Below are 14,558 nucleotides of genomic sequence, written 5' to 3'. Positions count from 1 at the left end.
AGGTGTTAAGTAGCGGATTTCTCATGTCTGGAACCTCTTTTGTTCTGTTCCACCCCCTTATATAGCTTTGGCACAAGGTGGGAATCTTTTGTCTCTCTGGCTCCTTCTAAATGAAAAGGCCCCAGGTTTAAGATGGATTTCAGTATCAGATGACATGGTCTCACATGTCCTGTGAGACCCCAAGTTTTAATTCTTCCCAGCCTGACTCACAGGAAGGCTTGCAAGTAAACACAGCCGTTTACAACCAGTTGTCCTAGTTGTTGGGAGCCATCAGGATTCCAAACCACCATTAATGGCCCACACATTGCATAATTACAATAGGGCCTTAGTTATATTTCATATTTCTAGTTTGATACAAGAACGATACATTTATACAAATAGATGACCACACTCAGTAGATTATAAGCTTTGTAATGATATCTTACAAGAGACCTTTTGCATGAAGGGAATATGAAGCATATTCCAGTTAAATTATATTCACACTCATTAGCATATTTTCATAAAATCATATGGAGTGCAGCTTCACAATGGGATTGCCTCCCTGGATGGAGAGGCATGATAGCATGATTGGTTAGAAGCTCTTCTGTTTCAGAGTAGCATGTTAAGTAGAGAGGGCAGAGAAAATGATATGGTGTCTGATTTGGGATGTAAATACAGTCTTTAGGAGTGTAATAGCCATGTATAGCAGGCTTTAACAACTCACTTAACTACTTTCAGCTGTATTAGAAAAACCACTGTGATGTTTTGCCCTTTAGAGTTCTGCATGTTGAATCAAAAACTTGTTAATCAATCTTGAGTGCGGATAAGCAAAATATATAAAGATTTAACAATGCATTCCGTATCAAAGCAATTACAGTAAGGACAGCCAAAAGGGTGTCTAATTAGTAACTTCAGATTGTTGTACATTGTGCTTTTGCAACACTCCCTTCCTCATCCGTGGTATATTCTGTTATTTACTGTAGAAGGGTGCATTTAGAAAGATCGGACAGTGATAATAAAGGGCCTCATTTAAAAAGTCAGTCACCATACAAAATAGTGTCAAAGAAGTTAAAACTAAGTACTCTGCCATACTGCATGTCTGAAGTATGGAGGAATTTTCAGTTCTGTCTTCTGTCATGCAGGTTTTACTGGTATTGACTCGGAGTATGAAAAGCCTGAGGCCCCAGAACTAGTGCTGAAAACTGATTCCTGTGACGTGAATGACTGCATTCAACAAGTAGTGGAACTTCTTCAAGAAAGGGTAAGGAGATGTGGTGGTGGTGTCTGATATTGATTTAAGTTTTGGTTTAAATTTATCTCCAAATTTGAATTCTTTTAAAAATAAGTTTTATGAAACTAAAGAGCTATAAAAATCTTTTCCACAATTAAAAAAAAAAAAAAATCCACTGTGAACAGTTGTCTTTAAACTCACCCTGCAGAGTCTTAAAAACAAACGTTGTAGCAGTAAGAACCTGAAAGTGGGAAATAGACTGCAAACAAAAATGAAACTTAATTCATTTTTGTTGTCTAAGCTGAGAGACTCAAAAAGTAAGGAGCTCTTCTGATACCTCACAACTTGTTCATCAGTAATATCATGGTATAGTGCGTATAGCAACATTATAAATAAGGTTATGAACATCAACTGAAATCCATGGCTGAAGAGTATTTCCCAGTTAAGTCTGGGGAGTGGTTAAACCAGTTCCTCAAAGACAAAGGGCAAGTTAATGCCCCAGCCAGGTGTCAACAAAGCTAATGAGCCATTACCTACCAAGTGGCCATTATTTACAAAAAAGGGTGTGCAGGGACAAAGACTTGCATTTTAGCACAGAAACAGCATGGAGATTTTTTTCTTCCTGAGACTGGCAGTCTTCTAGTTTCCAACTGGAAAAGCTTTTAAAAGAGGAACAGGGGCAAACACCCCAAGGGACCTCCCCCCACCCCCCCATCTGCCTCTGGCATGGCACCTAAGACGACAGAGGAAAACAGCCATTAGACTCTGGAGGGGATGTGGGTCCTGACCTGAAGAGTTTGGTTAGTAATCTTTCTGGAAGTGTGTGGTGAGAAATTTTGCTTAAATCTAATATAGTTTAAGCACCAGTAAGCTTTTTATCTTGATGTTTCATGTAACCATTTTTGACTTTTATGCCTCGTTACTTGTACTCACTTAAAATCTCTCTTTTTAGTTAATATACTTGTTTTGTCTAATCCAGTGTGTTTTAGTTGAGTGTCTGGGTAACTTTTTAAGATAAGATGGTATATTATTCCCTTAAAAGAATAATTGAGTTAATACATTTGAGCAGTCCAAGAGAGAACTGGGCAGTACAGGACGTACATTTTGGGGTGGGGCTAGGGGAGGGGATGGGAATCTGGGACTGGGGGTATGATGTGATTAGGTGTGATGTGGCAAGGGTGACACAGCCCCTCACTGTTCTGACTTTTACCCCAGTATGTCACATAAAGCCACCCCTGTCACTATAGCGTCTGAGCACCTCACAATGTTTAATGTATTTATCCTTGCAGCACCTCTGTCAGGTAGGGGCAGTACTATTCTCTTTATTTTACAGAGTCTCTGTGTCTCAGGTCCCCAAGTGACTGTGGCAGAGCAAGGAATTAAATCTAGGTCTCAAGTGCTAGGGTAGCACCCTAGCTATAGGCCATCATTGTCTAAATATATACAGGGAATACATACAGGGAAGCATTACTTGCCATATATAGAATGTTATTAATAACTTGATCTCAGGATCTCTGCACTTCCTACTAGGAAAAGCCATCTCTGTTCTAAAACTTCATAATTCAAGAGACCAGCAGCATGTGAGCCCATGTAACGAGCCTCCAGTTCTTTGCTCAGTGCACTGGGTCTGGTATGCTGACTAGGGTTTGGCGTTTTTCTCAATTAAACCGGTTTACCCTGCCCCTTGCTTAGGCCATACTGTAGCACTTACTAAGAAGAGAGAGAGTGAATAACTATTCAGGGAAGGGCATGGGGGACTTTCTTGCCATTCCTCCCCTGAAGGACGAAGAGGGTGAATCCAGAAGGGAGTGTGGATGTGCCAGAGACTGTCTACACTACATCGTTTACAGTGGCGCATCAGTAGTGCTTCAGGGGAAGACCGTCTAAGCTGATGGGACAGAACTCTCCCATCGGCTTAACTACTGCCTCCATGAGAGGCGGTACCTATGTTGGTAGAAGAGCCTCTCCCGTTCACATAGTGCTGTCTACACCAGTGCTTAATTTGTCACTCAGGGTGTAGACTATTCACACCCTTGAGTGATGTAAATTATACTGAAGTAATTTGTAGTGTAGATATAGCCTTAGTCTCAAGTGAATTATGTATGCTTTAAGAATCTATTAGGAGTAGTATTTTACCTGTAATAAGCACGTGGATTCTCTTTTTTAGCAATCTATTAGGACTAGCAGAGGAAAAGCAGAGGGAAGACAAGATTAAAAAATTTGATTTTGTTTAAAATAGTTATGGAGCAATCCTTATGCAAAATGTTGGTATTCCTTGAATTTTTTGAAGGGAAACAAGCAGCTTTGATGTCTTCCTGAAATCTGTGCTAAAAGCTGGTAGTTTAATGGCTATCCAAGGGTTATGTAATCCCAAATTAGGGGAGTAGGTGTTAAATTGGTATGGGATTCCTCATAATCCTGCATCTTCCATTTCACTCATGCTTTTGAAATGGAGTAGGAGGAGGTTTCTGGAGCACTGAATCATGTCTGGATTCCTGTGAATCTTGTCATGGCTGGAGAAGTGCTGGATGTAGCAACATCAGTACTGGTACAGTCCTCCACTAGGGGGCATGGAGAGCTACAAATAGAAGGAGAAGATGAGTTTCAGATTTAGAGTTGAATTGCGGAGATGCACAAAAAGATGGAAGGTAGTAGTGAAATAGCGGAAGATGTTAGTTCTTGCTGGGTTTGGTTCATGTTCTCTTTGGTGATACAGCTGTAGTAACTGAAGAAATATCATCAGTAGGATTCAGGAAGGAGAGTTGATGAGAAATAGACTCTGAAATGGGACTGTGCATGTAGAGGGGGAAGAAGATACAAAATATATCTCCATGGGCTCCTGGGAGAAAAGGAGTGAGGGAGACTAGAGAATAAGACAGTACGGGAGAGAAGTGGGTTTTTGAAGGGGGTTTTGAAGAAATCTTACTGCAGAGGAGATGAGAAATCTTACTGCAGAGGAGATGAGACAAGGAAAAGAAAGGAGTTAGGACACAGATGAAATGTAGGAATTTGGGTTTCTTTTGGTTATAGTTAGTTTGGTGGCTGAAAAAACCTCAAGCACCCTGTAAAGAAAGAACCTTCTCACCACTGCCCCACATATTAAAATTAAGAAACCTGAATGACAAACTAGAGTATAATATGATCTCCCGTTACCAATATCCATTCTGCTGTAATACAGGTTTAACAATCAGTAAAAAGCATACTGCTCAAACTTCTTTGTCTAAGGTTCAGAGACTAATATTCTCATTGTTAAACCAGGAGGGGAACTGGCCTGTGTGTGATGTGAACAGCCAGAAGTATTGAATTGTTCTCTAAGGGTATGTCTACACTGCAATTAGACACCTGTGGCTGGCCTGTGCCAGCTGACTCAGGCTTGCAGGGCTCAGGCTAAGGGGCTGTTTAACTGCAGTTTTGATATTCTGGCTCAGGCTTCCATTCGAGCTATGGGTCCTAGAGCCCGGGCTCCAGCCAGAGTCCAAACATGTACACCACAATTAAATAGTCTCTTAGCCCGAGCCTGAGCCAGCTACCATGGGCTAGCTGCAGGTTTTTAATTGTAGTGTAGACATACCTGAAGGGTGCTTAAGTTGACCAGCAATATTGTTGCTAGCTATTTTTCTTTTGTTTATTGTTTAGGGCTAACTATTTTCCATTCCCTTCATTTGCTTAGTTACACGTGTTCCCATAATCTGTTCTGAGGAAGTTCTCCTTCTAGCTGGCATACTTTCCAGGATGTGACATCCTAGATTCTGTCAGTCTTAAAAAACACATTGTGTATGAAACACCATCCCCTGTAGTGTTTTATACATTTCACAGCAAAGAACAGCTATTAAGACAAAATCAATCAAATAAGATCTAAGCACTATCTGAGCTCTGACATGACAAACAAAAAAGGTATTAGCCTTTATTAAAAAACAAAAACAAACCACCACCCCCAAAAACCCCCAAATAAACCTATGGTAGCTGTGAGGTTCAGAATATTACAATAACTGTGAACTAAAGAAACAAAGATATGGGCAGAGTCTAAATCACAAGAGCCTTTAGAACTCAAAGCCCCATACTCTCCAATCCACTTGAGTGTCAAGATACTTACGTCAGGGTCTCCTTTAAACAAAAATGTGTAAGTCAGTATACGTGCCAACAGATTGGTACTCTCTATTGGCTACAAATAGGAAGAATTCCTCCCATCCCATATTCAGCATTGATAAAGTGCTGTCACACTTGAAATTTAGCTCTGGTTTTGCATAGCCTGAAATAGTGTTTTATAATATACCTTCTGTGTCTGAAAGACATGCATTTTTTGTGGTTGTCTATTCAGTAACCAAGAGGAAAAGCTTCTGTCTCTAGCAACTTCCTTGAGATGGTTTAAAAAATGGCTCTGCGTCTCCTGTAATATAAGTTTGGTTTTATCATATTACTGTAAAATTAGAGTGACGTCATTAAATTTACTGGAGTGGCTCCTGATCCGAAGAGTTGTAACAGAGCAGGACCTATAACTTCTGGCTTTATTTTGTCTTGTGGCAAAATAGTCTTGTCTTCTTGAGGAAATACAGAAAAGCATAGTTTGGTGATAATTACTTTCTTATAATTTACACAAGCTGTGGTGCTTAGAACCTCATTGCTACTCACCAGCCAGTTTCTCAGTGGGGTTTCTAAGAAGAAGCTATTTGTCGCTAGGGTTCTTGGTCTCCCTCAGATTTCTTATTGATCATAGTTTCGCCGCCTCTGGGTCAGCAATACCGTGCAGAACGTACGCTGCCCATTCTATAAACAATAACCATTAATCTGCTGGTATATAAAATACACATTTAAATTGCAGTGGTGTCACTTTTTTTGCTGAAAAAGGATGATATTAGGCCACACTTTGGGCAGTGATCACCTTTTTCAGCAAAATAAAGGACAACTATGTATGGCATGCAAGGGGTTAATTTTGATTAAAGAATACGTAATTTCATTTATTTTTAGTTATAGTAATATAGTGGTATTAAGAAATAGTTGACAGAAGGTTTAATATTGAAACTGAAACAAATGCCAGGGAAACCTCTGGGTGAACTCTTAGAGTTCAGATTAGTGTTGGTTCTATTCTCATACAGTGCACTCCTTTTAGAACTGTCCCAGATGATTCAATTCTGATAAGTGGCTGATTTTTACAGTGGGAATTGCAAAGTGTGGATAAAATCAACTTGTTTTAGACAACCATCTTTTTTTTTTTTATTCAATTGAGAAACGTCTCATTTACCGTAAGGAACGTCTTTAGACTTTAAACATATTAAACATGGAACAGAACCATGCCAGCATTCTAACTGAGCCAAATGCTACTATTATCATTATCATCACCACCACCACCACCAAATCATTTAGCTGGTGCTTTTGTTCAAAGCAATTATTAATCCTGTATAGCATGTTATAATTTTACACAAAGGAGTCAGTAGAGCTATATACCTCTTAAGGTAAAGATCCAAAGATATACATTTTAAAAATTGCTCAAATAACCTTCCACAAACATAACATATGAATGTGCACGACACTGACTTCTATAGCATAAATACAAATGTGAAACAACAAAACAGACTGTTTAACAGTATTGACTCAATATTTATTTTGGAGTGTCACGAACTGTCACTGTGAATGCACAGTGTGGGGTAAAAAAATACAGGAAAAGGCTGATTATTACAGGATAGAACACGTTTAAGTTGTAATACAGAAACAATTGCCTTGTGTCACTGTGTTTAGCCTGTGGGTGTTGCTGAAATACTGAACAGTGCGTTCTGTTAACTTGATGCGGAACACTAGTCACCAATAAGCCATAGAGAGTCACCCTGGGACATTTATGTAGGGATAATAGATCAGTGTCCAACCTGCTGCTGTATTTATTTTAAGGGTAGAAATGGTTTAACGTACTAAAATGAAGTATTTTTTTGTGATAGACCAATATTAAGGTGGGTTGAAAGCTATTTTTCTTCATGCTGAGGTCCACAGATCCATTACAAAGGTACTGCAGCGTGGGGGCAGAACCAGACCTGTCAGTTACTGGCAACAGGAGAATGTCCCACTTTCTGAAATCTACAATTTTATCTGTATCTGCAGCAGCCGATGGCTTAGCAGGACCTTCCTGTTGCAGAGCATTATTGAGGACCATTCCGAACTTCATTTCCAATTTTCAGACGAACATTTCAGTTCAATATATCTGTGTAATTCCCAGCTTTGTCCATTAGGTTCTTGAAGAGATTGTCCCCTTAACTCCCCTTTCCTTACTGCTTACCATTTCTTTCCTACCCTGGCCTCCATTGTATAAGGCCAGAAGATTCTTGTGTGTGCAGTCAAAAACTTAACCTGGTATCTGTAGTAAAGATAAATGTGGCTGTTTTCCATGGTGGTCAAGGACTTGATATCTTTTAACAGCAAGGGGAGATTTTATATTCACTATACAGGCCCTTTGTAGACAGCCAAGTCCAGGCAGGCACTCTCTGTCCTTTCATTTGAGCATAAAATCATAGGTGACAACCGTTTAACAAAAAATATTAACTGTCCTCTGACAATATGTGCCTCAACATGTTTTCACAAGCAGCGCTAACATGGATGGACTGTATTGCAAGTATGGTCTGTCTCTCTCTCTGTCGAAAAGTCACATAGTCGAAGGGCTTCTGTCTTGCAGGTTGGGGGAATGGGATTCAGATGTATTTTATGCAGATATATGGAGCTTTGGTCCTTGAAATCAGGTGCTCAAACAATCAGTTCTGAGTTATCTTGGTGTGATACAATAGGAGACTTTACGGAGAGCTGAGGTTATTCAGTCATTAGAAAAATCTACTTAAAATCCTGACCCCTGCCAGTTCTAGAAAGGGATTTTTTGAAGTAGTCCGAAGTACAACAGGAGAAAATACCTCTTTGCAAGTGATTGCTAGATCAAGTTGCTAGATCAGGGCCAGAAGTTGCTCTCTTTTACCTTAGCGCAATCTACAGATCTTTTAACTCACCTTAGCTGGAGTTGGACCCTTGCTTAGTGCCAGCTCTCTGTTTGGGAGAGAAAGGACTACCTGTAGCTTTGGTCATCTGAGGTCCCTGGACACGGTCTTGAGGGATACGTTGCAGAGATGTGAAAGAACTTCAGGAGCAGCGTTGTTCTATTCCTAGTCTCAACAACCTACCAGAAGGCCGTCTACTTAAGATTGGAGCACTGTGATCTGCTTCCCGTCCTATTTCTAGCCTCAGAACCAGGGACAAGCAGAGTAGGACGCTGAAACGTCTAAAATTTCATAACAAAGGCTTATGTTTAAAGCATTCCCATATTTTCTGTCCTCAGACTATTCTGTTTTGCAGCTGGATGACAGCCTCTTCTCACAACTTAGATCATTTTCTGTTTGATCTTGTGTGTATTCCCTGCGTCTCAAGTCTCCCCACTGCCTGATAGGGAGGAAGTATTTGAACTTGAGTCTCCCACCAACTGGGAGAGTGCCCTAAAACTGAGCTATGGGGTATTCTGCTGTGGGTCTCTTGCTCTCCCCTGTTAAAGCTGTTAAAGCCACTTGGAGCAGGACAACTGGACCTCACCTCTCAGGAGAGTGTCCTAACCACCAGGCTGTCGTCCCTCACTCACACTGTCCTTAGAAGTGGGAGACACCTGTTCAAACCCTCTCTCCTTACAGCTGAGGGAGGCACTGAACCTGGGTGTGTCACCTTCTGAGTGAGTGCTCGAAGTAATAAGGGAGGAATCACCACCACCTCCTCTGGCATTTCTTGCAAAAAACAGCTTAGGTGCCTAACGCCAGGAGAGAAGCTGAGGATCCCAAGCAGAGGGAGGCACCTACCTACAACCTGGACTCAGGTGCCTAACTCCCAGAAAGGGGCAGAGCTTAGGACACACCCCTTTCCTTGGCATCTACTAGTGGCTACCTTGGGTGGCTCCCAGCCTAGTGTGCTGGTTTTTGTGGTTCCCATTCTTAGGTGCCTGTCTGTACCCGTTCATTGTATAGGGAGCCTAGGGTTAAATACTATGCCCAGTTTGTTCAGTCCTTTTCTTCAGGGCACCTTTTATTTGTTGTATTGATAACTTTCAGCAAACCACAAAATAAAACAGTTCAGCATAAGTCAAACAGCTACCTTTCCTTTGACTCCAGGGCTTCTTGCCAGAGATTCCCTGTTCCTGGCAACTCTTCCCCGTCTTCTTGTCACAGGGGTTAATCTGCATCCTGGAGCCCCTGCTCATGAAACTGAGCAGTTTCAGTCTTTGCCTGATAAGCACCTGATTCCTATAATCACCTAACACATCCCAGCTGGATCTGATAATCCCCTGTACCAGACACAAACACCTGTTCTTAATAGGCTCAGAACAGGGCTGGTTGGACCCCAGGCCCATTGGTCCTCAGTGGGTCAAAAAACTCTGTTACATATATCTGTCCAGTAACTCAGTATTCTTCTCCCACCACTCTACACCCATATTATCCTATCTCATCCATTGGCATAGTCTTCATTCCCACAACTGGTGAATGCAAAGAAACAGGTTTTTATTTATTTATTTTTTTGAAGGGGCATCTACCCAGTTCAGCCTAGCATCCACCTGCTGGAACACAAGGATTAATTGAGGTCTCTGAGCACTGCTCCTTCCATAGATAAGACTTGTTCTGATCATGACAGTCAATGTGTCTGAAAGAATTTTCTGCACTGCTATTATGAAAGGGATTCTTCAGTTTTGGGCAGAGCAAACTTTCCTGTCTCTGTGGACTGCACACTAAGGGGGATATGAATACCAAGAAGCCAGATTAGCAGGGTGGCTGCTGCACCCAGAAATATCTTGAAGTCAGTTTGGTGAGCTAATAGATCACATTGCATCTGGAAGCAGCGGTCACGGGGCCCTTTATATAGTGTCTGTGTTGGATCTTTGGATGCCTTTATCTTATTAGAAATCTGCTATTGGAAGACCATCCTCCATCTGAGACCAGACAGGTTTTTAATGAATTCTTGGTTGAAATGATTATTGCTCTCATGGAGCCCCAAAGAGATATTAACAAATAGAACTTATTCTACTGGTTGGTGCAAAATTTACTGGCTAATATATGTTAAACCAGTCAAACATAGTTGTTTGCAATGTTGTTGTAGTCATGTTAGTCCTAGGATAAAAGAGAGACAATGTAGGTGAGGTAATATCTTTTATTGGATCTACTGAAGAGGAGCCTTTTGTAGCTCTAAATCATGTACCTTCCACCAACACAAGTTGGCCCTGCACAACTGCCTGCCTTGTCTCAGTGAAACATTGTCACGCGTGGCCATCGCCCAGGAGGGCTTTCTTTATAAAGAAAATAGGAACCCGAAAGCCAATCCTTATGTGTAGAAGCCCTTACTGAGGTCTATAGGGATACTTTGCTGGAACTGAAGGATCAGGCTCTCAGTTTCTCACTTGACTCCTGAAATTTACACAGTTGTAAATATGCATAAACATATACAGAAATTCTGTATTATCTGTGCTATATTTTTGATTTGTACCTGTCTGTTTAGAGTAACAGAAATAGAATTCTGTTATGTGAAGCACAGTATGTTCCTGGAGCTAGTGATCTGATGTCTGTACTTTGATATTGAAAAATAAGAGTAAAGGGCATGCTGGATGGCCACCTGTGTCATAAAATGGAATCATTACAGGCCCACATACATCTTTCAGTATTCTTTTATTGAGAAACTTAGGCCATTTCAAGCATCGGAGCCTAATATTTTCAATATCAACATAAAGCATGCATACAAAATCTTGAATCTACTGCATTTTCATCATTTTAATATAAATTAGGGAAGCAATAGAGTGCATTTGACACAAAATTCATTATACCCATCTTTTAGTAAATTTTGAATAATTATTTTACCTAAAACCTTCTTTCCTGTCTCTCATGCCCTCCCCCAAATGTCCTTAGTAGTATTCCTAGGCAGTCCCCATTGAATCCTTGAGACCCTTTCTTAGCTAACTATCACAGAGGATGATTGGGTGGGACTTCTTTGGAGTCATAAGAAAAAGTGCTCAGCATAAGATAACTGAGTTAAAGATTTGTAATGGTGGGGGAAGGACTTACTGGATTAAAATGTAATGCACAGGAAGAAATCTATTGAGCAGCCTGTTTCTAAATCTTCAGTGTGTGCAGCGCTGCATATTCTCGGATATCAAAAAGATAAGCTAATGGAGAAAAGATCACTGTTGGTGTAACCTTGAGGAGATTTGTAAGTTTGTGAGAATAAGATTGGCAGTCAGTTTCAGTAGTAAAAGGGGGAGAGAATGGTTTAACATATTGATCTTAATGAAATATATTGTTTTGCATCATAAGAATGACAGCTATATTTTGACACAAATGAGGGGAAAAACACTGGTGAACTGGTTTAAAGAGACTTCTATTTAATTCCTAAAATATGATTATTTTTATACTTTTATACTTCTAAACTGAAGATTTGAACACATATTGTAAGTATGTTCCACAACACTGTGGGCAGAGAAAAGCCTGCATCATCATAAAAAGTGCTTATAATATTAAGTATGATGAGGAATTTTTGTGTACATTAAACTTCACTAATCTTCACACCATATAGTCAACACAAAAGGTGGATCTTTTCCCATATCTCTCTGCAAAATTGAACAGCACATTTTAAGTTGCATAAGTTTTCTCTATCTTTACGAAATATACTACAGTGTGTTGATGGGGTAAGCTGTTTCGTATAATTAAAACAACTATAGTTGATCAAATCAATAAAATACAGGTATAATTGTTTTGAGTTAGTTAACTGGCTAATTTAAAAACTTGCACTGAATCTCCCAGTCATTCATGAGGTTGTGCTGTGGTTTCTATTTTATCAACTGCTACATTCTTTCAATTTATGTCATGTTGTCTATGACTTCTAGAAACAAGAATCAGGGGAGGACTGCTAATAAAGAAAAGGTGTAGGAGCGAAACGCCCCCTCCCCTCCTCCACTTCCTCTTAAGTTGCTTTGTTTTACAGAATATGGGGTAACTTTGAAAACATAGGTGCCTAATTTAAACCCAGTGTATTTAAAAAAATAAATAATTACATGTTTAAAACTATTAAAACCGTAAAATATACATGCATGTTTATACATATGCATACATTGTGGTTTTAACTGTGTTTGCAGCTTTGACCTAAAATATGTTTACTGTTTGTCTAAATATTATTTTCACAAAAAAAACAAAGTGTATTTAAAATGTTGATCCATAATTGGAGAGGGCTCTAAGTGCACCAAGGCTATTTAAAGCAGAAAATATTATCAGTGTCATGTACCCAACTTGCTACCTGTCGGCCCCAAAACATTTAAAATACCCAATGAACACTGATGTCTTTTTAATACTGTAAAATGCTTGTGACTAATATGAATATATAGTGGTCACCATTAGGATCTTGACAGTTGTTGCATGCAATTCTGGCCTTGTCCATGAGACTCAGTTTTCCCTGTACTTGAACTACTTCAGCACATGCTATTCCAAGCTGAAAGTATCAAAATTTTAATGGTAATTGCAGTACAGCAGGTGTCTGTACTACTGTATTTTTAATATCTGGTTTTTGTGGGCTTAACTCAATGTTAGTTGAATGACTGGTGTTACAAATGCCAATCTATTGGTGTAAATTAGCTGAAGACTGACTGTTCCTTCCTCTAATAGTGTATGCTTTTCGCTACTATCCGATGTGCTTAATAAATTGCTTGAAATGCCTAGGTTTTTTTTTTTTTGTATTGGTTTGACATGTAATTATATAAATGTACAAAAAAAATAAAAGGGAAATGCTTTATAAGCATTGAGGGATGTTCAGTGCAACTTTATCAACCTAAAGTGGTCACTAGATGGCCTGCTAGCATAGCCTTTTTACTGAAATTTCATATGGTTTGAAGACATATGGATTCTTCTTGCTGCTGTTTTTAATCTAAAGTGATGTTTTAAATACTGTTTTTATATCTACCAGGAACACTAGATTTACTAATGCTTTAAGTTATTTAAATGTCTGTCTCTTTGTGAAATGGTTTAATGTTCCAAAGTGAATTTTATACTGCACATAAAAAAACAGGTTTTTTTCACAAACAAATTTTAATGTGCTGTCAAATATATCTTTGGGTAGTGCGCACCTCCTTGGATGGGGGGAGGGAGTGTGTGCGCGCACGCGTGTGCGTGTGTGTGTGTGTGTGTGTAATATACACATTATACAGTTCAGATAGAGATTTTTAGTAGACATAAAATATGACTAAGTTTAACTTTCAAAGGCAAATTTGGATGCAGAAAATAAAGGGGGAAGGGGAATGTCATAACTTTGTTATGTGAGAGCACAGTGTTTTGTTAACAATATACCAAAATGCTTTTATGTTTAAGGAAAAGTGTCCTTCACCTCCCTTTTACACTTATGGAGCAGACTGAAAGTTGTGCTTTTTTTTGTTTCTTGATTATTTTGAGGGAGGGAGCAATGTTTTAATTCTGTCATTAAATGAAGCTTTAATTTTCTCATAGCCGTGTGATGGAAGTTAAAATAAAAACAGAGGCTAAGCATTAAGATGTATGAAAGATGACCAAATAAACATTGCAAAATTTAATTTTTAATAATGAGAGATCTGGCAGCAATAATAGATACAGATCATTGACATATTCTTAGCTGGGTCTATGTAATTGAGTCTGTATTTTCTCATTATATACATAATTAAAATTGAATATCTCCATTTTTGTTTTGCATTCTGCATCTGCAGTAGATCAACTTTAAAACAAAATATTTTTACTAAAAACTTTATGGTAGAAAAATGTATGGATTTTGCAAAGCTGCATGCTGTGGAATTTAAGATTTTTATTAACAATAAAGAATGTAATATTTAATTTCTTTCATGTGTACAAACACATCAGGTTTATAACAGAATAAATGCCAGACTGTTCCCATGAACAGATTATTATAGTTCGTAATCTTGTTTAGAAAACTGTAAGGATTAGTAGATAGACCCTGGAGATTTATTAGGTACTATCTTGCTCAACTGGAACTGTCTGCATGCATACTGTGGAAAGTGTAGAAGATGTTTTTATACACACAAAGCATGGAAAAAATACCTTCCCCCACCCCACTCTCCTGCTGGTAATAGCTTATCTAAAGTGATCACTCTCCTTACAATGTGTATGATAATCAAATTGGGCCATTTCCAGCACAAATCCAGGGTTTAATAAGAACATCTGAGGAAGGAAGGGGGGTGGGTTAGGAAAACAAGGGGAAATAGGTTATCTTGCATAATGACTTAGCCACTCCCAGTCTCTATTCAAGCCTAAGTTAATTGTATCCAATTTGCAAATGAATTCCAATTCAACAGTCTCTCGCTGGAGTCTGGATTTGAAGTTTTTCTGTT

General features: G+C 39.1%; 1 protein-coding gene across 2 annotated transcripts in view; it reads left to right on the top strand.

The window, feature by feature from the left end:
- The window catches only part of PAPSS1 (3'-phosphoadenosine 5'-phosphosulfate synthase 1), an 80,193-nt gene that overhangs the window by 22,750 nt on the left and 42,885 nt on the right, over nt 1–14,558 (top strand). For both annotated transcript variants that reach the window (XM_084626816.1, XM_084626817.1), the window contains exon 5: nt 1,122–1,240. In XM_084626816.1, coding sequence (XP_084482942.1) covers nt 1,122–1,240 — 119 coding nt within the window. The remainder of the gene's footprint in view (nt 1–1,121; nt 1,241–14,558) is intronic.

The sequence above is a fragment of the Lepidochelys olivacea genome (genome assembly GCF_965140295.1).
Source record: "Lepidochelys olivacea isolate rLepOli2 genome assembly, chromosome: 4".
NCBI classification, from domain to species: domain Eukaryota; kingdom Metazoa; phylum Chordata; order Testudines; family Cheloniidae; genus Lepidochelys; species Lepidochelys olivacea.
This window is presented reverse-complemented; position numbering and strand designations above follow the sequence as displayed.